The 23,679-nt window shown below is 38.1% G+C and overlaps 2 protein-coding genes across 6 annotated transcripts in view; one reads left to right on the forward strand and one right to left on the reverse strand.

Moving 5' to 3' along the window:
• The window catches only part of Pacrg (parkin coregulated), a 420,696-nt gene extending 403,129 nt beyond the window's left edge, over positions 1-17,567 (reverse strand). Inside the window, exon 1 of the mRNA XM_076926641.1 lies at positions 17,137-17,567. Within this exon, the coding sequence (XP_076782756.1) occupies positions 17,137-17,292 (156 nt within the window). The 5' untranslated portion in view covers positions 17,293-17,567. The remainder of the gene's footprint in view (positions 1-17,136) is intronic.
• Positions 17,568-17,713: 146 nt separating this feature from the next.
• Positions 17,714-23,679, forward strand: part of Prkn (parkin RBR E3 ubiquitin protein ligase) — a 1,141,511-nt gene continuing 1,135,545 nt past the window's right edge. For 4 of the 5 annotated variants that reach the window (XM_076926642.1, XM_076926645.1, XM_076926643.1 and 1 more), the window contains exon 1: positions 17,714-17,861. In XM_076926642.1, the coding sequence (XP_076782757.1) occupies positions 17,855-17,861 (7 nt within the window). In that variant the 5' untranslated portion in view covers positions 17,714-17,854. The remainder of the gene's footprint in view (positions 17,862-23,679) is intronic. The other variant, XM_076926644.1, reaches the window with a different exon arrangement.

Here is a 23,679-nt window from a genome sequence, read left to right on the forward strand (position 1 = left end):
TTTTTTCTTCAACCGGCAATATGCTCTTCTCGTTTCCACAGCAACCCAATCAATTTCTGATTACAAATGCATGCAGAGCAATTTGGGCTGAGACTTGGGAAAATGAAGAGCATATTTGTAGAGTTAGAGAAAATTTGAAATTAGCCTGTATCACTCATCTGAAAGTCTGTACTTGGTATTCACAATTAAGATCAAGACTGAAAACTTAAAAGGGAGAGTTCTGGTGGATGGTAAACCAGATTTTCTTGACAAATCATTATTTCATCATGTCTTGCAAAGATACAAAAGATTTTCAGAACTGCTGCTGTTGGTTTGCAACAGTATTTGATGCTAGTAGTTGAAAGCACAGAAGCAGAGAGAGATGACAGCCAAGACAGCAACGTGGGGACAACTAATGGCAGCACAGACGACTTCAATCAACTGCTCATTTGGATTCATGGGTTAGTTCCCAAATTACAACCTAAAGATTTCAGATAAATACTTTTTCTTAGCTTTTGATTTTTTTAAACTTAAAGATTTTTTTAAAGTTTGTTTTTAAAAACTCACTAATTGTAACAGAAAAATAAACACCAGTGAGATCAGACATTATATTGATTTTTCAAGTCATTTCTAAAATGAAAAAAAAAAAAAAAACTCTACAAAGAGAAACAACTTGGAATATATATGTCAGCCTAACTAAAAGTAAGGAATGCATGGCTTAAATACACCTTTTAGAAAGTGCTGGTCCTCTAAAGGACGTCCATCTTCACCGAATTAAGTGCATCTGTAAACTAAAGAAAAGGCCACTGGAGTCATTAGGAAAATGTACAAATGGCACCTGTGTGCCTCCTAAGCATTAATGCTGCTTCCAGATCACATAACTCACTAGCAGTAGCGGTTAAAGAGTAGAATCCTATAAAGTCCTGAAAGTGTACTTTAGAAGACAGGCCAATTATGTCGTAATAGACTTGGGAGAATATATATATATATTCTCCACCATCTTCTGAGCAGGTTAGGTGGCACTCTCACACTGCTCAGCATGCACTGTGCCTTTCAGTCCGACTTCACTTCATTGCTATGATGAAGTCCTGTCAAGCTGTGTAGTAGTTCCTGTAGCTGATGAAGTACTGCTTGTCAGCTCAAGCCCAGTGCCAGCAGATGACAGAGACTAGACAAAGGCAATTCCTTTGTGGAAGCCACAACAGTTAACATGGGAAGAGCACTAGAGATACCTTATTAAGGGCTGCTGAGGAATTCTGCTATAGTCTAGTTACAAACGCCTAGTATAGCTTTTCGAAATAAGATTTTATTATCTTGCAGCTGGGACAAACTTTTGTTTATTTTATTGCTGTTGAGGTTTTTTTGTTTTGTTTTGTTTTGAGAGGCAAGATTTTACTGTGTACCTATGGCTGTCCTGGAACTCACGGAGATCCCCTTGCCTCTGTCTCCCAAGTGCTGGAACTAAAGGCATGCACCACTATACCTAACTTTGTGTGTGTGTGTGTATGTGTGTATGTGTGTGTGATATACACATATGCATATATGTATATGTGTACATATGATGTATGTGTGTATGTTTTTGAACTACCTGGCTTAATCAGCAATCCTAGAATAATCTAAAAAGTAAAATAACAGTAAAATCCAATGAGTAAAATGTTTGGAAAATTATTTTTTTCTGAATGCTATAAAATTTTTAAATGGTTCATTAATCTAGTTCAATGTGTTATCATTCAAATTTTCAAGTCACTGATGAAACACATTTATGAATCTAGGTCATCATGAAATCTAGCTCTTGGCTTTAGGCAGAAACAAATTTGTAATTTCTTATAAATGTAAAGGAATAGTAAGATATCTTTGAAAGAAAATAAATGAAGGCTGACATGAATTTAAGTTTTATGTGCAAAGAGCAAGATAAATCTCAAATGAAGCAAAATGTTAAAACATTAACTACGAGAATCTCTACTGGGAAGGTGAATATAGGTGTATGCTAGGGAGCGCGCATGGAGAAAATGAGTAGACTGTAGTGGAAACGGTATGACGACATTGTTTCTGTGATCTGCTTCCATAAGCTCACCTGGCAATCAAGACAGTACTATATTTGAGCTATGTGTATATTTTTACACTATAGGAATTCTGCTATAAAATGATATAGCTTGCACTTATTAAAGTAAATATTTGTGAGTTCTTCGGTGGCCCAAGAAAATCTTCACGCAACAAGCCTTGTTGTATATAGTTTTTGAGAAAGTATGAATACTTCAGCTGTGACCAAGATGGCATTGCCTCTGCCATTAGCAACCTCAAGTGGCAGCTGGGAGAAGGGCTTACTCACATGTGGTCTGCTCCTTGATTGTTGGTACAGTACTCCATTTTCATGTCATTGATCAAGACAGATAAACATAGCCACATGAAGACTTGCACACCAATAGCTAGCTACAGTAGTTCTTTTAATACACATAGGCACAACCATAACGTCCATCAATGATAAGTAAACAGATTGCATTGTATCCATACAGACAGAATAGCTCTCAACAATCAAAGGGATGGAGTATTGACACATGAAACAGTATGGGTACTTCTGGGAAGAGATTGTGTAGTTGAAAATTGCACCACAAGACATAGATTTTTAAAATAATTATATATATATATTTATTTTTTAAAGCATAAAATGAAAGCAGGTGGCTGGTTAACTAGAGATGGGGAGAAGTTGGAATCAGGGGTTATGGAGGTCTAAGACAACTGGGTGAGATGATGCAGTGCATTTTTTTTTTCATTATTGCCATGGCCTTTTTTTTTTTTTTTTTTTTTTAAACAAGTGATAATGATGTCAATACTTGGAACATTCTGTACTTTAATATTTGTAATATATTGTAAAGTCAACTAAGCTTTTGTTTTCTTAAACAAAAAATAGGAATTGTGGAAGAAACTAATTGTAGATGTGAAATAAATGAATGAAAACATTAAGATTAGACCGAGGTAAGCCTGGCATGGCGCTGCCTGTCTATAATCTCAGTACTAAGGAGGCCAAGGCGGGAAGACTGAAGCAGGAGACTAACTTGGGCTAGATGGTGAGACGCTGTAAATGACACAAAATGGACAGAGCGGAAGGGTTATGGGTCTGGAAAGGGAAGTAAGAAGAAGACAGGAACTGATAAATTTAGATAAGCCAGAGTCTACGACTTCCCCTCTCAAGTCTGTGTGCTTCACCTTTCAGTGTTTTCTATATGATTCTCAGTTTGAAGAGGTTTTCAAATTTGACAGTGGAAATGAGATCACAGGACTTTTCAATTATGGACTGAATGCTGATTCCGAGTTGGCTTCCCAGTATTTTAATAAATCTCAATATATGCAGTCTAGTCAACTTCGCTTAACAACAAAGAACACCACTTGTGGGTGATACCCAGAGTTAAAGGTAAGACCCATGGATATGAAACCATTCAGTGAAATTAAAAGGGTGAGCTACTTTATTTTATAAAATTGTTAAGCTGATAATGGAGCCACCAGCAGCATCAGCTTAGCCATAAGACCTTTAGCTCACTTACTCTCAGCCTCCAGAGTGCTGTCTCATCCCTAGAGAATGTGATGCCACATGGGGCAGTTCTGACAAGAGTCTAAGGGTCTTAGGAGTCTTTTTGGATTCAGACAGTCTCCTAACTTCTTGTCTGTTGTTACTACATTTTCTGGCTAAATCTCAGTTTATTTGTGGGTCTCCTATTTAGATCCTGACTCAAAATATTGCTTATCCTGAATCCCTCTTCACTGCCTCCCAATGTTTCTCTTCCCTTACTTCTTATTCTGTCTTGATCTGGCTGATTCTGTTTCTGCCAGTGAGAGGGCTGGAAAAAGATGGCACTCAGATATATCATCATGTTGTTGATGTGATGGCCAGTATGTCCACAAAGCTAGTATTGAGCAACACCTCTGATAAACTCCCAGGGTTCTTGAAAAATTTTAACACTATTAATGGGCTTTCATTGTATCACCTAGTGCTAGTTGCAAATCAATTAGATCGGCCTCACTCATAAAAACAGTGGCCAACTGTCATTTAGATAAGTCATTTTACCTACAGCAAATTAATTAATATCCTATCTTTTTTCCCTATAAGTGATCACTATGAACGTGGAATGAATATAGATTGACAGTGATGGGTGAATTACTTCACAGGCTATATCAGCAATCAATAAATATGCTAATGAGCATCCCTCTTACCCATCATGTTGTGCAGCCTTAAAGGGAAACACAAGGCATCCGCCATTTATACTTCATATTTTATCTTATAAAGCTAGTGTCTGGTAAATATGTAAATTACTTTCATACTTACTCCAAATAATGACAGACAATAACTTTGTAAATGTAAATCACTGTGGATGCAGGCAACATCTAGTGAAAACATCAGCAAGTGAGATACATCACTTCTTTGTGAAATCTCAACGGGGGATAGAGCATAAGCAAGACACCCATCATTATTGCTTAAATTAGTGATATTTATCTTCCTGCTCTATGGTCACTACATCATGTGAAATCTTAACTCTGTTAAACTCAAATAAGTTCTGCATTTAAAAGTGTGTCATTTCATTGAACTTTGAGATAGTTACAATTTCATTATGCAAAATAACTTTTAAAAACATATAAAGTGCAAGACATTGATGCTTTGGTCAAAGATTTACTATTTGTCTCAGTGACTATTTATTCATGGTTACTTTAATTTAGAACACAGAGTCTGTAAAATATAGTTCTTGGCGGATTTTCTGCTAAGTAAAAACCACAAAAGAAGGTAGTTAGCCATGATCTATCTTGTATTTATCATTTTACCTGGCATTTATTGTATAATCATACTTTTTTCTGGCATTACTTTGTCTAACCTATGTCATGTCAATGACTTTAATGTGAGTTGGTTTAGAGACATAATTCTAAAATACAAATTATTTCCACAACATAATTATTCTTTGTAATATAATCAACTTACATTTTCCCTCCGAAATGACAGTAACTTTGGTAAATGAGAAAATGCACAGATAATGACACCTTAAATTTCTGTTTAGCCTATGGCTTGCCCAATCTCCCTCTGAATATACACTTTTCACTACACGGAGTAACTGAATTACCCCACACAGGCTTTAGAAGTTCCAGTTCCTAGATTCCAAGTCTAGATACACTTGTTTCCCTTTCCAGGTCTTAAAAACTCGAGTTGGTCAATGGTTTTCACCATCACATGCTCACCGCACAGTCAAACATGTGACTTCACGAGACATCTGCCACCCCTCCCCCATGAAGCAAATGGTTATTTAAATGTGTTCTTATGAAGGAATCACAGCTAATGTGATGATATTCCCCTGAGTCCCCTAAAGAAACTTCATTTTCTGGGACACTAACTATGAAAAAATACATATTTATATTTATGTCCATAGACTAGGTCCACTCTCACCCTTAGTTACAGAAACTTATTTTTTCAGTGGGCAGCATAAAATTCAGAGTTATAACTGCTCAAAGTGCAAAGAATAAGTGGATATCCTTGCTCAGCATTACGTCAGACAAATATATCAATTTCATCCCATCACCTTTCACCAAAGTTCAAGGAATATCACAAAAAATGCAGCAGAGAGCTGCTGGGAAATTCTTTCCTCTGAACATGACATGGCTATTGCCCTATGAACACATTCCAGCTGTGATTATCTGCATAAAGATCAAGTCAAGCAAAAGTAAAGAATGGAGTGGGAGGAGCTTACAAGGCTCCTCCCTTAACTGATGCATTATTAGCAGTTGGTAACTTCTGGGGAAAGGAGAATCTTTCTTCTTCAGGGGGAAGGAGAATTTTTCTTCTCCAGGGGGAAGTGGTCATGATAGACGATGTGGAGCTGGGAGAGATCCTTGTTGAGAGAGATCCAGAAGAAACTGGATGGGTGAAAGATCATATTCAATTTATGCATATGCATAAAGTTATCAAAGAATAAAGTTTTAAAAGAAAAACACATATTAAATATACAAATAAGCCTTTTCCAGAGAATGAACTAATTGAAATAGCATAGATAAAAAACTTGAATTATGAGTCCATTGAGAAAGTCTAGGTGAAGACGGATAGATACCAATAAGATTTTGTTACTTTCAGAACTAAAGAGAAACTTGACAGGTCCTGTGACCTGGACAAGAGAAGCAAAAGGAAACCATCTGAAGTTGTCTCTCCTTGTTTTCTGATGCCTACTTTAAAGTTGTCTGCTGTGCATTTCCTACTCACTGATCAACAATCACAGAGCCAGAAAGACACAGTGGTAAGACCTGACTCTGACAATACGTTGTGTAAACAATCAGAATCTCTAAAAATATACTTTTTACAGACAATCAAATATGTCAACAGAAAAGAAATACCAAGCTACACTAAAGCTTTTATGGCTATTTCAAAAATGCTCAAGATACACCCAGTTCTTACACAGTTTAGATTCATAGGTCAGGTATAAAGTGAAATTTCTGGAAAGTCTGTACATCTGCACTGAAGGTTCTGCAGGGAGACTGACGGGTGAGAACATTAAGACTACAGAGAGCAGAGATGTTGCAGATGGCTGATGTTATCTTGGGCTATTCTCATCCACCTTTGCATATGATCTCAGAATCCTTTTAACTACTGGTTAACACTTCTGAGATATTTTAACATGGCAGACCACTTACATCACTAACTTCAAAGCCAAGAATGCCATTGGATTGCACCTATAACTGACAGCAGAGAATTCCTTTTTTTGTTACAACCCATGTACTGATGTTGCCCACCAATGCATTTAGTAATGCAGTGACTGACAACTTCCCTGTGTTCTGTGTCTATAAAACAACCATGTAACTGCATCTAGGATTGAACGTGTCATTTAGTGTGTTTGTGTTGGTTCATATTTGGCTCAGCTAAAACCATCTGAGTAAGAGCTGTGTTTCATGTTGACAATAGTAACACCATTTTAAATAGATGCCTTCTGCAATAATTCTCAATAAAACAGACCAGCTACATTAAACATCCAGAATAATAAATAAAAGTATACATTTTCAAGTTTCCACGAAAGATTTCTAAAAATGGGTATCATTTTAAAGCATAATTTTTATAGGCATGTCAAGCAGGATCAACTTCAGAAGCCAAAATCATAAGCATTGAACAACAAATATATTTTTTAAAATCTTATAAATAGAGCTCCAGTATTTCATATCAAGTAAGAGCAAGAATTTCCAAACGAGACTGCATTGTGTTAAAAAAAATCTTTCTGTACAGCAAAAGAAATCATCAACTACCTACATAATGGGAGAGATTCTGCAAACATTCTGAAAAATGTTTACTCAACAGGGAGTTAATATATAGAATTTATGAAGAGCTCAAAATTACACAACAAAATTATCAAAGAATCTTATCAAGAAAAGGGTAATTGAACTGAACAGATTTTTTTAAAGTAGCACAATATCCAACAGATGAAAGCTACATAAGGTTCCAACCAACCCATCCAGGTTAGAACAGATAACACAAAAATCAGTAAGTGTTCGGTCAGATGGCAAGCGCCTGATCACCGAGAACGGCAGTGTGAACTGTAAGTCGGTCTCTTCACCATGGCAAAGTATGGCATTTGCTGAAACACTAGAGTAGAACATTTCCAGGTGGATGCTCTAGGAGTCCTGGGTGCTCACTCAACAGAATCAAAGTCAGATTCTTACTGCAGAGCAGTGCTTCTAAAGCTGTTTTCATTTATGACCCATTTAACCTGCACAATTTTGTATAAAACCCAGTATTTATGCAAATAATATAGTATGTAAGTTAAGTAAATACTGATAATAAATCATAAATACATCTATTTTAAAGTAATTCATTGTTATGCATATAATGTCACCATGTATTAAAGAGAAACTAAGTCTGCATACTAATGAGACCCAAATATTTGATTATTTTTACATAAAGAATTAAATCTTAGCTAAATATTTGATCTGCAGATTAAGACCCATTCAGCATTGTTTGGGAGTGATTGATATTTTGATTTTATAGCAGTCAATGCTTAGAATGTCACCTTGGATAGAAGCATAGTTATAAAAATTATAAAAGTATGATTAGGGATATTTCAGAAACTGCTAGAAATCCTAACCCCGAGCCAAAATTCATTTATTCTATAGCTTGTGAAACTCAAACCATCAAATCAGACAGTAAATTTAAAAATCAAACATTCTAATTCATTGACCTGCAAAGATACTTTTAACATAGATACTTAACATAGTGAGAAAAGATGGTAGGGAAATGCTGTCTTTATTGCCCACATATTTAACCCATTATATTTTTGCAGGGGTGGAAATTTTGTATGTAGGCAAAACACTGCACTTCATAAGCGTACAAGAGTGCTGATCTCAGATGTTTTGGAATCCGTAGGCCTTACATGGCATGTCATCACAGTACAAAGTGATATTGTGGGATATAAAACTCAGGCCAGCTTGTCCAGAAACACCTCCGTTCTAGGGCACATTCAATTTTGGATTATGTTCTGGTTATTTTGTGTTTAGAAACTTTTTACTGTTGCCAAATTTTTTCATGATTCTCATGTGCAGCTAGTCATATGACACTGCATAGGGTCCTCACATACAGTTTAAGATGCTATGCTAAAGAGATTCCACAGATTTGTGTTTGTCATAGCACAAAGGGTACAACATGGAACAACTATGGGAATAGAAAAAGAAGTGTGTGTGTGTGTGTGTGTGTGTGTTTGTGTGTGTGTGTATTATGCAGTGTATGCATATACGGCAATACTACAATGAATCTACTTGCTTTGTCAGATTAGTGTGTGCTAGCAAAAATCATAATCCAAAACAGATGTAAAGTTCTAACTAATGATGCAACAATTCTTCACTAATGTAAGTGGAAAAAAACACACCATTGCAACCATTCAAAAATCAAGAATGTAATATCTATTGAAATAAAACATTAACAAAAATGTTGAAATGAAACAATTCAAATATAACCATATTAGAAAACTTTAGTAATAAAAACAATGGAAATAAAATGAGAAGAAATAATACTGAAATAAAGACAATAAATCCATGGCTTCTTAGAATGTTCGTCTTTGTATATGAGGATGGGCTTAATACTTACTCCCTCAACCTTCAGAATTAACCTGTCATCCAAATCAGAAGAATTTTAGGATCAGTTTAAGAGAGAATGTTTTGTTTTGCTTTTATGTTGATGTTTCTTGTGTGTGCACACATGTGTGTATGTGTTTTAAATTATGGTTTGTTTCACTTTTTGTTTGCCTGTTTATTATTTAGAGAGTGGGGAGGGAAGAGGGAGGGAGAGATGGAGTAGAGTGGTTGGGTGGGTAGGTAGGAAGGAAAGTGTTGGGGGAGGGTTTACCATAATCAGAATAATATATTGAATAGTAAAAAAAATACATATTTCAATACAAAAAAAGTGTAACTATTCTCTCAAAGACTGTCATCACTTAATCAAATCAAACCAGTGTGACAATTTTAGTTTATTTTGGTAAAGAATGCATATGAAACCTTCATTTTTCAGTAAAAATGTATTGTATTGTATTGAGATGTATTCCTCAGTGTAGCTGTACAGCAGCTGGATATGGTAAATAAGGCTTGAAAGTGAAGAAAAAAAAGAAGTCCTTAAAAAAAATCTTTGCAGTTTTGTTGCTAGAGAACGTAGTAAGTGTAATAAAAGAATTAAAATATCTCAAATATTAAATTCCTGACCTTTAGAATTGGAGTTCTGGGGAAACCAGTCTTGTGCCCTTTAAAACATGAAGGAATGGGCTCTTTGGATGACGTACAGTGATGTTTGCCTCACTTCCTAGAGTACAGACAGAATGTCAGGTGCCTCCTCTATCATTGCCCATCACTCTGTTTCATGCTGGGACAGGTGGTTAACATACTTTTCATTCAGTTGTGTTACACTGTGGTGGAAAATATGGGTAAATTGGAGGAAGTTTCATATGAATATCCTTTTATTATATTCCCAATAATTTCCCCTTTATAATAGTGCATGATCCAGAAGCATCACATAAATATGTTTTTTAAACAACAATAAAAAGCTCAGGAGCCAGAGAGATGTCTCAGAAATTAAGAGCACCAGCTGCTTTTGCAAACCCATGTTTGATTCCTAGCACTCATGTAGTGGTTCACAACTCTTGGTAGCTCCAGTTAGCCTCTTTTAGACTCTGAGGGTACCAGGCGTGCACACATTGCATAGACATAAGTAGATGCAAAACAACCATACACACATAAAAAATAAAAACATTAAAAACAAAACAAAGACTTCCAGTAACAACACAAGCTAAAGAATAATTCCTAAATTTCAATTATCTATTTATCTATCCATCCATTTATCTGTCATCTATCTATCTATCCATCATCCATACATGTATCTGTCATCTATCTATCTATCTATCCATCCATTTTATCAATCATCCAATTATCTAGCTCATGAATTCATGAATGCACGTACATATTCCTTATACACATGAGAATATATACAAAATTTAGACTCCGTGCTATGGTACTAGACAGATAAGATATAAAATGAAGCCATGTCTCTGTTAGTAAGGAAGATCTTATTTACTTTCATTTAATGTTTATAAAGTACTAGGCATAGTAGTCCATGCCTTTAATAGCAGTACTTGGAAGGCAGAGAAAGATAGCTCTGAGGCCAGCCTGTGCTATATAGCATGTTTTAGGCCAGCCAAAGCGACATAGTGAGACTATGTTTCAAACAGAGAAAATGATAAAGATGTTTATATTTTAGATACAGGAGCCACATACATCACCCATTTCACTATTTTGTATATGTGTCCTTCTATAGCTACATTTACAAGATTATGGTTAAAATATAATGTATGAAAATCAATGAAAGAATTTGACCTAAAAGAAGTAACTTGTTGAACATAAATGTAAGAATATTTGTTAGGAAAATGTCTTCTTACAACAGGAAAACCACAGCCTCAGCTGTTCCTTTTTCCAAATACGTGTGATGAATGACTTTGAGAAGTGCTGAGATTTTAACTGCCAGCACAAAGAAGATAAGGAGTATAAGGAGTAGGAGCAGCAGAGAGACGACAAAAAAAAAAAAAAAGTAAAATTTCCTCAGAGTGCTACATGTGAAAATCTTAAAATCGGAAATCACAAATACTCAGAAGAGAGTGGTTAAATAAATGGTAGTACATGAGTCCACTAAAGTGCTATTCAGGAACAGACACGGAGCATTCGTGTGTGAGCTTCGTTTCTGCTGGGGTGCTAAGACACCCAGACCAGAAGGGAGAGTTTATTTTAGATTACCATTTCAGGTGACAGTCCACGATTTTCAGGAAGTCCGAGCAGCTCGTCACCACCCACAGGAAGCAACTGCAGCAGCAGAGACAGATTAGCCATTTGCTGCTTGCCAACTGTGCTGACGCTAGCTAGCTTCCTTCACTCTTCTCCTGTTCCAGGCCTGGCCCAGGAAATAGTGTCCCTCACATTCGGGGTGGAGCTTCCCATCATAATGACCAATCAAATTCACAGCCAAGTGTGCACAGGCCAACCCACTGAAGCTTCTCGTTAAGACTCTATCAGATGACTCCAGGTTATGTCGAACTAACATTTAAAGTTAATCAGCACAATTAATTTACAACTATAATTGTATGCAACAGTAGAGCTGAATCTCAGAAACATAATTTTGATGGAAGTAGCAGATACAAAACAATTACATAGTTTACCCAAGTATAAAACCAGGTACGAAAACAGCACCAAACAGGGAGGGGGTGTCCGGGGGGTGAGTAGAAAGGAACAGATAAGGCTTCTGTGATGTTGGCACTTAATTTTTTATACAATGTTTTTGTTCATCCTTTGAGAATGTCAGGCATGCAGACAATGTATTTTGATCATATTCACACCCCACACAAACATCTCACTAAATCCTCTTGGCTCCTCTACCCACCTGCAAACTTCCTTACAACTTCATGTTCACTAAAATTTTAACATGGATTTTTAAGATGTTATAACCCACAGAGTCCAGTTTGTGCTTTCTGTGCTGATACTGCCGATCTGGGAGCTGGTTGCACCAGTGCGATATTAATGGTCGCCAGTGAATAACTTGGAACACCTATTTTTTCTATACATGTGGGATAGTTGATACCGGAGAAAAATATTCCCAGGAGTAGAGCGAGAAAAAAGAATATAGAATTTGCATTCTTTCACTGTCATTTAATAAATATCTCATAAAATTGTCTGAGGCTCATATTTCTGTAAGAAAAAATTGTCTGCCCTGACTTTTTTTTTTTTTTTTTTAAATAGGATTGGTTAGAAAAGCCAATAGATGTAAGATGACTTACAGTATAGTAAAGCATTAATACGTGATAAGAATAACAAGTGATTGGGCACATGCCATAGTTAAATTCACAGCACTGACACATCAGTTAAAGTGTATGGAATCCCAAATTAAATAAGCCAGCATTTTTATATAACCTTTAGTTTATCTAAATCAAGGATAAAGTACAATTCTGGCCATTTAGAAAACCAACACAGAATTTCTACCTTACTTTCTAAACCAAATGATTTAAGATAAAAATATTAAAAACCTTTCCTTTGAACACTAAAATTACAAAAGTTTAGAGACTAAATTCTTTTTCATAATCTTAAGAGAAAGCTTTTCTAAATCAAACCATTTTCATATTTTATAGTGTACATATACAAAATAAATTTATAAAACTTTTGTAATAAGCCAATAAAATATTCATAGGATATATATATGTATATATATGTATATACTCAATATATATGTATATATACTCATAGTCTTAATACCTATGCAATTTTGTTATTTTCTTTGAAAATTCCAATTTAAAGATTATTAATTAGTTATAAAATGAAGTCATTTCATTTTATTAAAAAAAGAAACAGGAAAAAAGAAAGGAAAGAAGGAAGGAAGAAAGAAAAAAAGGAAGGAAGGAAGGAAGGAAGAAAATTCAGCCCATACTATGGGTCAGGGATTTTTCCTCAGCTGGAGAGGAAGCAGTGCATGAAACAATAACATTCCCAGGCCTCCAGAGGCCGAGTCTCTAATGGGGAAAGCACAGGTTCAACTGCACAGTTATTACATCAGAGAACCTGAGTGGGTGGGCCTGCAGGCGTTCGGGAACAGGGTCAGAGGGAATGATTGCATGGTTGAGATTTTTAGTCAGAGAATAGGATATCTTACTACAAAGTCAACCTTTGAACAAAAAAATGGAGACATCAAGAGAAGGTGGTCTGTACATTGTAGGTAAAGGAACTGGAAAGAAACAGTCACCAAGGTAGACATGCCAGTGTATCAGGACCAGCAAGAAAGCCATGATGGCGGCCCGTGGGCAAGTAAGGTAGAGGGTACAGAAGGTGAAGGTATGTGAATAAATACATGTGCACGTATGTGAACACATACATGAAAAGCAACAGTAGCCAGCTCTCAGTGGAACTCACAGGAGGCTCGAGCTTGAGCTTTTGTTCAGGACAGCGAGTGTCTGATCATTGGGAGGTAAGAAACATTATGGCCAAACTGTGTTTTAAAGCAGTGTTTTTTGGTCTCCTAATTGTGTGAATGTTAAAAACAATGTAGAGACAAAAATCCATTTTAATGACAAGACGGCCAAGACAAGAAGAAAACAGTGGCTTTCCTTCATTAGTTATCAAATCCATTGTTTGCCTCTGGTAAAATCTGAGGATGAGTTAGAAGATTCTGTTTTCACATGAAACTTAGACAAGGGGTTAAAACATGAGCAGATATAAGTATAATGCAAATAAGAAAAGAGTGAGTGAGGGATAACTTAGGATGGGGGGAGGGGCAGGTATTAGGAGGGTCCTTAAAGCAGCAGGTATTGTGCTAACCAGCTGCTTCACTGCCTGTCCTCTTTTACTGACTGCTCCATCCCTGGCCCGGGGGGGGGGGGGGGGGAAGGGGGGAGGAGGGGGGAGGGGTGTTGATGAATTTCAAAAGTATAGAATAGAATTAGATTATAGAAGTCTGCTGGTCTAGGCCATGCAGAGAACAATGATTGGTGTTGAGAATGGAACATTCATGCCCAGCCTCACGCCAGGCTCCCACCAGAGCTCAGGAGACACTGGTGAAAGGGGTCAAAAAGAATGTATGAGCCAGAGGACGTGAAGACACGGTGTCCTCTGAACATGACGTGGCCATTGCACTTTTGAATTCTTAGGGCATGGCCTAATCAAGATAAAGCCAGTTAATACGCCAATATGGACGAGGGAGGGGCTCATGAGGCTCCACCTCTCCGTGAAGAGCCACTGACAACTAATGGCAGCAGGAAGCTGGGAGGAGTCCATTTTCTTTCTGGTACATGGCACCTGACAAGTCACCATGCTCAGGTGAATGATGACACACCCGCACACACTCAGGCAGAACTAACAGATTCGGTGGGTTATGGGAAACAAAAGAGGAAGGTGTGAGGGTCAGGTATTAGGGAGTCAGGGAGAGACGGACGGAGGATTAGGGGTGAATATGGTCAAGATATGTTGTATAAATGCACGAAACTATCTAAGAATAATTGTGGCTGCCTCTGTAGAAGTATGGGGTTTTTGTTTGTTTGTTTTTATAGCTCCCAAATATTTGCATTGTGTAATCAGAAGAGCTTTGTTCTGGAAAGTTTAGTTTAGCTGTATTGATAATTGACTGGTAGAGAACAGTTTGGGAGACATTACATACCTGAGGTATGGGGGTGATGAGGGCCTCCATCTGAATCCACCATCCTTACTACTTGCACTGGATGGAATGAATGCTTGCAGTCCCAGCCACAGATGCTTAACCATTTGCATAGTAACTCTTTTACTCGTCTTTATGTTTCTCTTCACCATAATGCACCAGCTTCAGCACTGGTAGTTCACGACTTCTAATGATTCCCATTGTCCCATCACCCTTCTACCACAGTAATAAAATATAACAAGTTTGAGATAGCCACAGAGCTACCAGTTACAGCCCATCTCAGCCTCTCTTTCAACTAGTTATGCCTTCAGATCTAAGCTTTAGCCATGGACTTAAACAGGGGGCACACTCATCACTCTGCCATTTTGGCAAGTTATTCATGTTTTTCTCATCTTGTCTATGATCTATCTTGGAGATTGTGTCTTTTTGACATTCCATAGCTTTTTTAGCCTGTTTTCTGGAGGGCCTGGAGTCAGAGCCTACAAGTGACATCTTCATAGCCTTGCATCCATATTCTAACTTGGGGTGTGTGTGTGTGTGTGTGTGTGTGTGTGTGTGTGTGTGTGTGTGTGTGTCTGTTTGAGTCAGGGTCTCTATATGCACTGTAGACTTCCTTTTTTCTTGTGTAGCCCAGGCTATCTTCAAGAAGGCTCTGCCTCCTGAGGATGAGGTTACAGTGTGCTTCCCATTGCCTGTCCTAGCTGACTTTTTGATGAGGTTTGTATACACCATAAAAAGGGTTCACTTTTTGCTGACAGAGGGAATAAATACTCGTTAACTGGTTTTTGATCATGGACTTTACCATCATACCATGAGAAGAAAAATAATCTGAAAATCTCCAAATTATGTATCTCCTTTCAAATTTTAATGGAAAACACTATATCAGTGTGAGTTTAAATATTCTCCGATTAAAGATTTTTGTGATTGCTTACTTTTACTGAGACCAACACAAAAGTTCATGCAAACATAAGAACCACTCACTGCTTAAGACCACTTGTTTCTGGGTTTTTAAGAAATTAGTTCACAAATAAATCTTTACATTTATCACCATTTCATAATTTCTATACTGACAAGGGTAGATACTGTGTAGTTTTCTTGGAAGAACATTGAAAAGACATTGCCTACTGAACTGAAGTCTTACAGAGGGAAGGGAAGGTGACTGAAACTCCTGAGAAGTGGTTTGGGGATGGCTTTTGGGGACACTTGGGTACAATTAAAAGATTAACATTGGTATATATGCTCTGAAGAGAAGTAGACTTTCGGAGGGAGGGGGGTACTTTATAATGTGACAAAATCTACATCAGAGAACTCATAATTGGTGAACTTTTAAGTATTGAATAGAGATACAACCCTTTTTGTTTCCTGTAACTCTGCAGTTATTTTTTAGATTCCAAAAATTTTTAGCTACTATAGATCAAATAATACACATATCAAAAAAATAGAAATATAATTCTGTGTAGCAGCATAGGAATCCAAGCTAAAAGTCTACAAGTAATCTACTTCCTTTGTGTCCTTTAAGTATGTATTCAGAAAAATGTATTAGTCTTGTAATATGTAAGTAGAAAAAGACAACGGAGAACACTATTTAGCTGATATATTGAATTGCTGTATAATAAGATCCTCTCAAGGTGTAAATTTTACAAACTTGAAAACTACATTTAGTATTTAATCCCACACTCCTAAACAGGTGCCCACTCAGTAGGCAAACATGGTTTAGCATACCAAATCAGATGGTATTTCATAAATAAGAAGGTTTAAAAGCAGTGTTTGGCATATAGCTAAACCATTTGTGTGACTTTAAATATTTTCCCCTATTGGTGTTAATAATATTTTATTTTTATTACCACAAGTCATAAAAATGAAATAGGGATTGTATTATTAGAGACACTTGAAATAGAGCTCATATTATTTAAAATGTATTTAAAAGGCTTATCAGGAACCAGTCTTCACAGAAGTAACTTTTGAATACTTTCACAGGCTAAGACCTTTTCTGTCAGAATGTTGCTAAGTAAATTCTAAGGCATTCTAAAATGTCTGAGATGAGATAAATTACTTTAGATTATTGATGAGTTTATGTGTCCCATACGGGTTCGTGTTAAATGTTTCAAGCCTATGACTTCTTAGGACCTTCACTCCAGGAGGCCCTTTGCTGAGTGGAACTAATTTAGTTTGCATTAAGGATAAGGATTTTCCCCCTATGAGCGAAAGAGCTTAAGTGTAATTTGGGCTAGTGGAGAAAGCACACTTTCTCAAGAAGGTGCTCCTAAGCTAGCCACGTACATCACCTGCCCCGAAGGCTCTCTAACCACCTACCCAGGTTTCTGCACACTGTTGGGCACGGTTGGCTACTGACCGTGTCATTGCCAGTTCTGACAAACAGTACCCAGGACCTGGACTTGGAATCCATCCTGGGGCTTGTCATCCTCTACAACCTCACGGGTCCCCTGCTTCGGAGCAAGTGCGTTCAATCGAGGGAGATCACTTACGACTGAGTTTTTCATCATGGCTTTGACTGTGAAGCCCTCAGAAACCAGGGAATGAGGCTGGTGCACCTGGAGCGTCTGTTGTGGCAGCAGTTTGGTCCTCTTCGGCATCTTGTCTGGGCATTTGTTTAAGGTCAGGGTCTCTTTTTCTGCCACCATCTTCCTAGAAAACGTCTTGTTCTTATCAAAGGTGTGGTAGAAAAACCAGTGGCTTTTACAGATGTGAGCAGGGGGTCGGGAAAAATGTAAAAAGGCGCGTTAGTGGTAGAAATTCAACCCCTCGTGGTGCCCAGGGTGATCCAGATGTTTGGCAGCACCAAGGTGGAGGGAGTTTAGGGGAGGGGAGGGGCGGGAAGAGGGCTGGGATCCGAGGCTAGAGCCGCTAAAAGCTTCCAAAGGTGAGCCTTCTGGTTGCTAAGCGACTGGTCAACACTACGGGCCGCTAGTCCCGCCCCTCCGTGACGAGCGTTTCCGGAAAAGGTTACCGGCGGAGACAGAGGCGGCCGCCTGAGGCGAATCTTACGCGTTAAAACTACGACTCCCAGCAGGCTGCGCGCTAGGGGCGGGTGCGCGTGCGCACTGTGCCCGTCTGGCGCGCGAGGGGAGGGGTGGGGGAGGCCTGGATGACTAAACCTGACAGAAACGCTGGTGGGAGGCTCGGGCGGGCTCCAGTGCCCGCGTAGGTCCTGCTCACCCCGCAGCCACCACCCGCCCGGTGACCATGATAGGTACGTGGGTGCCTGCCAGGTACAATCTCTCCGCGCCGCCCCGCGTCCGTGTGTGGCGCCACATCACAACCCCACGGGTCCGAGTGGGGTCCTCGGGGCCGACCCGAGCCACCTGTCAGTGACAGGGCGGAAGCGTGGTCGCCGCGCTCCGCCCGCTCTGTGGCCTTCCTCGGACCGTGGGGCCCCCTCCAGTAGCCGGGTCGGGTGAATGCTAGGGCATTAAGTGTGAGTTTCCAGTCCCCACCCCTCCTTAGCCAAGGTTAGCCCGGTGCTCGCTGAAGACGGCACCCCCGCGGACACCCGCGCGCTCTACTGCGCCCCCTGACGGCGGGGCTCGCCCTGCGGCACCGCAGGGTGACCAGTCCAGGTCTGTTTCGGTCAAGCTGTCCATCACTTCAGGGCGAGTTCATACACCCTAGGACTTTAAGAAAATCTCAGGAAAGCATCTGCCTGGTGGAGATCGCGCTTGAATGCATCAGTTTTGTCCTTTTAAATGTGTCCTCGGAGATCTGAGACGAAAGAATTTTTTTTGTTGTTTTTTTTTTTTTTTTTTTTTTTGTTTGGTTGGTTTTGTTTGTTTGGTTTTTGTTTTTTGGTTTTTTTTTTGTTTGTTTGTTTTTCCCCACAGATTGTAACTGGGTGCAGTTTGACCAGTGCAGCTTTGGAAGTCGCCACTAGGGTTGTTCTGAGCACTAAGGAAGTAGGAAGGTTGGAAAGGTCCTCTCTGGCAGAGATGTTAAATTCGGAGTCACTTTTTTTTTTTTTTTTTTTTTTTTTTTTTTTTTTTTTTTTTTGATTCTCCTGCGGGATAGGTAGAAATAAATGACTAGTGGTATTTAGCGCACACTCCCGTTTGGAGGTTTCCTTACTGTAGACTCGCCCCCAAGTGATGTCCTGAAGATTTAGTGAACTTGTTTGTGATACATGCTTTATAGGTATCGCACCAAGCACATCTGAAATCGGTCTATCCAAGATGTGTCTAGAAGATGGATGAGAGATGCATTTATGAACTAAATGTGCTACTCAGTGAAAGTAGCCAAGTCTGTTTTAACTCATGAAAGTAATGTTGTTAAAGCGTGGAACCCTCCTTTCCTCTTCTTGAGAATCATGTTAGGCAGCTAAGATCCTCATGGAAGCAGTGATAGAAGCTTGGTAGGGTAGTGTGTATTTTGGATGAATGAATTGGAATCTTGTTAAATTAAAAGTGTACATTTTTATGAATGGCACTAAGCCTTTTAAGTGCCATTTACTTAAGGGTTGTTTGTAAACCCAAATCTGAACTGAATCAGTGAGAACCAAGTGGGGCAGATTAGAAAAAAAAAATTAGAAGAGATTTTACAAGAAAGAAATCTCATATTTTGAAGACACGTATACACATTTAGTTTCTTTCAACTGAGACTAGTTCATGGATGATTTTGATGAGCAATTGTCCCCTAAGGCTATATAAAGATAGGAAATTAGGACCTAGAAATAATCATTTTATAAAGTCTAATAAGTTATTATACTAATAACTTTAGGATGGAATACATTTAGGTGGCTTTATTTAGATTTACACGGAACTCTCTTAATAAGAACTGTGCCATTTGGATGTTACAATTAAATCAATTTTTGATAAAAACAGGGGAAACAGAAGGCAAATTTAAAAACTGTTCTTTTCTTTGGCTACTGTTTTTACAGGGTAAATAAGTGTGCATTTCAACACAAATGATTAAATCCTTGTCTCCTGCCCCAAGAAAAGGAACTTCCATTTTAAAAAGTGCATAAACAATGTTACATACAACTAGTTGTATTGTATTGCGTATTATTATTGGTAGCCATATTTTAATAAAGTTCTGAATTGCCAGGTTGGAGGCTTGGGTGCTGTGACAGTGTCTAAAGCAGGTGAGAGGGAAAACAATTCAGAGGACGCTCTGGGAGGAATAGTTTTGCATTTTTATGACTAATGGTTGAGCAGGAAACAAGGGCAGCTGGTAATTACCCAGAGATCTGCTGCAGAGCAAAGGACACATAAATAGCTCCAGGAACTGAACAGTTTCTTCCACTGCACAGAACTACTGAGAGCTGAGGCCTTCTTTCTGTACTTCTGCTCTCTCTTCCTCCTAGTGAAGGAAATGTTGTGTTCTGTCACTGAAGTCCTTGCTATGAGAAAAATCTGGTGGATTGGCTTCCTGGCCAAATAGAAGGAAAGGAGACTAACACTTTATTACCCATAACATAATTTTCCTTTTATTGTTTCAAAGTAGAGGGTTCCCTTCTTGTCATGGAGATGGCTTCAAAAGTACTTACATCTCCTACTTGGACTGTGACTGACATGCTAAGTGCCTTGACCCACAGAGACTTAAACCATAATTTTATTGAAGTTAATGAAAAATTCTGCCTTTGTGAGGCATAGAGAAGGGATTCATAATAATGAACAGTAGAATAGAAAAGCTTCAGAACATTTAACTGAGAAAAATGTAATTTTAAGCACCTCTTAAAACTTTTTTTTAAATTAAAAAAAAATGAGCATCTCTTTGTGTTTAAAATTGATTTTCAGTAGTGACAATTGAGAATTGTTCTCAATGTACTTGCTATACATTTAGGCATTTGATAGTATCAGCTATTAAAGTACATGAACACCCATACAATTGAAAAAGAAAGTTCTTAAATTGAAACCCAGTATTGTAGAAGATTTTTAAAATAGAAATGTATCTCAGTGATATATTCTAGAGTGCAGAATTGGGTTCCATTCAAAAGTGTTGTTGTTTTTTAATTGGTTAAAATATTATTTCCTATATCTTGTTTAAAATCACTTAGAGAATTTAACTGTTTGCATATAAAAATCACATTAATTCTTTCCTATTCTTCATTTTTATTGAATTTACTAGTTAGGAAAGTACTCTTCCTTTCAAATAAATGTTCAGTAGTCATAGGGCCTTTCAGTGTACATGCTTCACAGGTGTCTTTGGGGTCCTGTCCTCTCTGACAGTATCAGCATACATTTATTTTTCACTTGCCAGCAAGTATTTTCTTTCTAAATTGTCTTTTCTATAGATAGAATGTAGAACATTTTAATTTGAAAAGGAGTTTTAGGAGTTTAGGAATCATTTTATAGTGATTGAATTTTACAAAAGTAAACTCCAGGCCTGAGCACGTATTCCGTGTCTGGTACTGTCACTAAGTGCCAAGGATACAAGAATAGAATAAGCAGAAAAAAATGCTTAGTCATTGTAAATATTTCATCTATATTGACTCTTGACCCAACATCTAGCTTTGTTTTAAAACCGGTATGCAGGAAACAATAAGTCTTGGACTTTGTAGGTGTAGTTGAAAGTACTGTGTGGTGCTACTTGTGCTTTAATAACTGTAGATGAAAGCAACTCTACTGTAAACACTGTTTGCTATGAGGTGCCCTTGTGTCACAAAATGGGTTCTACAAAACTTTTGTATAGAAGGGTTTATATAATTTTATTCAGTTCTCTTTTGGGTCCAAAGCCTCTGAAAAAAACTTTATGCCTTTACAAATGTTGGTCCTATTTCTAAAGGTTTTTCTGAAGACTGCATTTTTTAAAATCCAAAGCTCCATGGCTTAAGAATGATACATTGAAAGTACTTGGTATTAAGATATGCAAATTCATCCCTACCTCTAAAGCTTCTTTGAACCCTCCCTCCTCAAAAAAAAAAAAAAAAAAAAAAAAAAAAAAAAGGAAAAAGAAAAAAAAAAGAAATAAAGAAAAAGTTCTCCTTATTTCAAAATGCTTAATATTCATGAACCAGGTTCAATGCAAAATGCTTTATTCTGTTAGCTTTCAGTTCTTTGATCAATGAAAATTGTTTCTTACCTGCTGTTTCTTCAGCCTTTAATTGTAGCCTAGTGCTTATTCAATGTTTCTGTTTTAATTTACATTTAATGAGCTAATTTAAAAATTTTTCTTTGTAGTAGTCCGAATGGTTTCCTTCCCAACATTTATAATATTAAAGACTGAGACATCTGACAGGTAGCTGATTTATATTTCAGCTCCCTATCCCCTACCTTCCATGGCTTATTTACTTCATCTTATGGAGGCAAATTTTGGTTACAAGGAATGCAGTTAGCAATGCTGTTTCCCCTAATACTGCTTTTCCTGGTCATTTAGGATTCTACATGGCTAATCCAATCTCCTCATCCCCCGACACTCAATAGCATCTTTCTGTAATAGATGTTTTAGTTGACAGTGACCATTTCAGTATTAGTTCTTTATAAGGTAGTATGTTAGGCTAGATAGGAATGTCCTCTGTGTGTGTGTGTGTGTGTGTGTGTGTGTGTGTGTGTGTGTGTGTGTTTGTGTTATTCTCTAGGACACAGAAATAGGAGATCATTTATCCCTAAGTGTTGTGATTTTCTTGGGCTGATAAGATGTGTTTGTGGTACAGAGTTTACCCTCTCCCTTCGAGAAGCAGCATGTAGTATTTATGTATTCATCCTATCACATGTGAATTGTGTTCTGCATTGTACATAGTGTACATTTAATGTTTATATATGCTACAGAGAGAACGAAGGTCAAATGTCAGCCAGTGCCCACTCATGTTTGTTTATAAATTGATGAATGGCCTGATGTGTAGGCAAAAGGATTTCTTTTTCATTGTGATATCTTCCCTGTCAAAATTTCTTCATTTTTTTCTGGATGTATTATAGGTGATATCTGTCATATCTTACACAATGAAGACTTTCTGTCAGATGTTTATTGCCCCATCATCTTGATTTCAGAGAAGCCACCAAACAAATTGCTTGGTAGTTGTGGACTACTAAAATTTGACACCAGGTCCATATGGTTGCCTTTTATATACCTACAGCATTATCTTAGGGTTACTATTGCTGCGATAAAACACCATGACCAAAGCAACTTGGGAGGAAAAGTTTTATTTGGCTTACACTTCCACATCAGTGTTCATCATTGAAAGAAGTCAGGACAGGAGCCTGGAGGCAGGAGCTGATGCAGAGGCTATGGAGTGTGTTTCTCATTGGCCTCCTTTCTTACAGAACCCAGGAACACGCCAGCTCAGGGATGGCACCATCCAACAATTGGCTGGGCCCTCCTCCAACAATCACTAATTAAGGAAATGCTCTACCAGCATCCCAATTTTCTTAGGGTCCACAAAGACAATGATGCCCCAAAGTCAGCAGGAAGTAGTCTGAAGACCTCACTCCTGCCCCACCATCACGCCTTCCTAGTTCCTCATTTCGTAATTAAAACAAGAAGGGGGAATATTAGCTTACAGGTAATTCTGCTAGGCTCCTCCTAGAGACCTAGCAATGGCTTACTGTATCATGTGCTGCTATTACCTGCCTCTGCCAGGAACATGTGGCCTGGATATGAAAGGGCTACTCAACACCCCAGTACTCTCTCTTTTCCTCTCTCTGTTCCCAAGTGTTCCCAGCTGGTCTCTCTTTATCCCTCTCTCTGTCCTTCTTTCTGACCTTCTCTCTTTCTCCTCTCTCCCCTCATGTTTCTACTCTCATCTGCCTGCCTCTACCCCTTCTCCAGGTCCTCACTCACTCCCCTCCATTCCCCAAATAAACCTCCTTTATACCGAAAAAAAAATGTTCTACAAGCTTGCCTGCAACCTGATCTTATGGAGACGTTTGGTTTTTTTTAAATTGAGTTCCCTCCTTTCAGTTGACTTTAGTTTATATCAAGTTGACAGACAACTATTCAGCACAGGCATTATGTCATGAGCTTTATTTTGCTTAGCTTTGAGGGAACAGTTTCCAGGAGTCTAACTTTCAGGGACCTTCTCTGTTGGGTCAACTAGTGGTCATACATTTTTGCATAACCATTTATTAGGAATATTTCTAGTT

The sequence above is a fragment of the Arvicanthis niloticus genome, chromosome 28, assembly GCF_011762505.2.
Source record: "Arvicanthis niloticus isolate mArvNil1 chromosome 28, mArvNil1.pat.X, whole genome shotgun sequence".
Lineage (NCBI taxonomy): Eukaryota > Metazoa > Chordata > Mammalia > Rodentia > Muridae > Arvicanthis > Arvicanthis niloticus.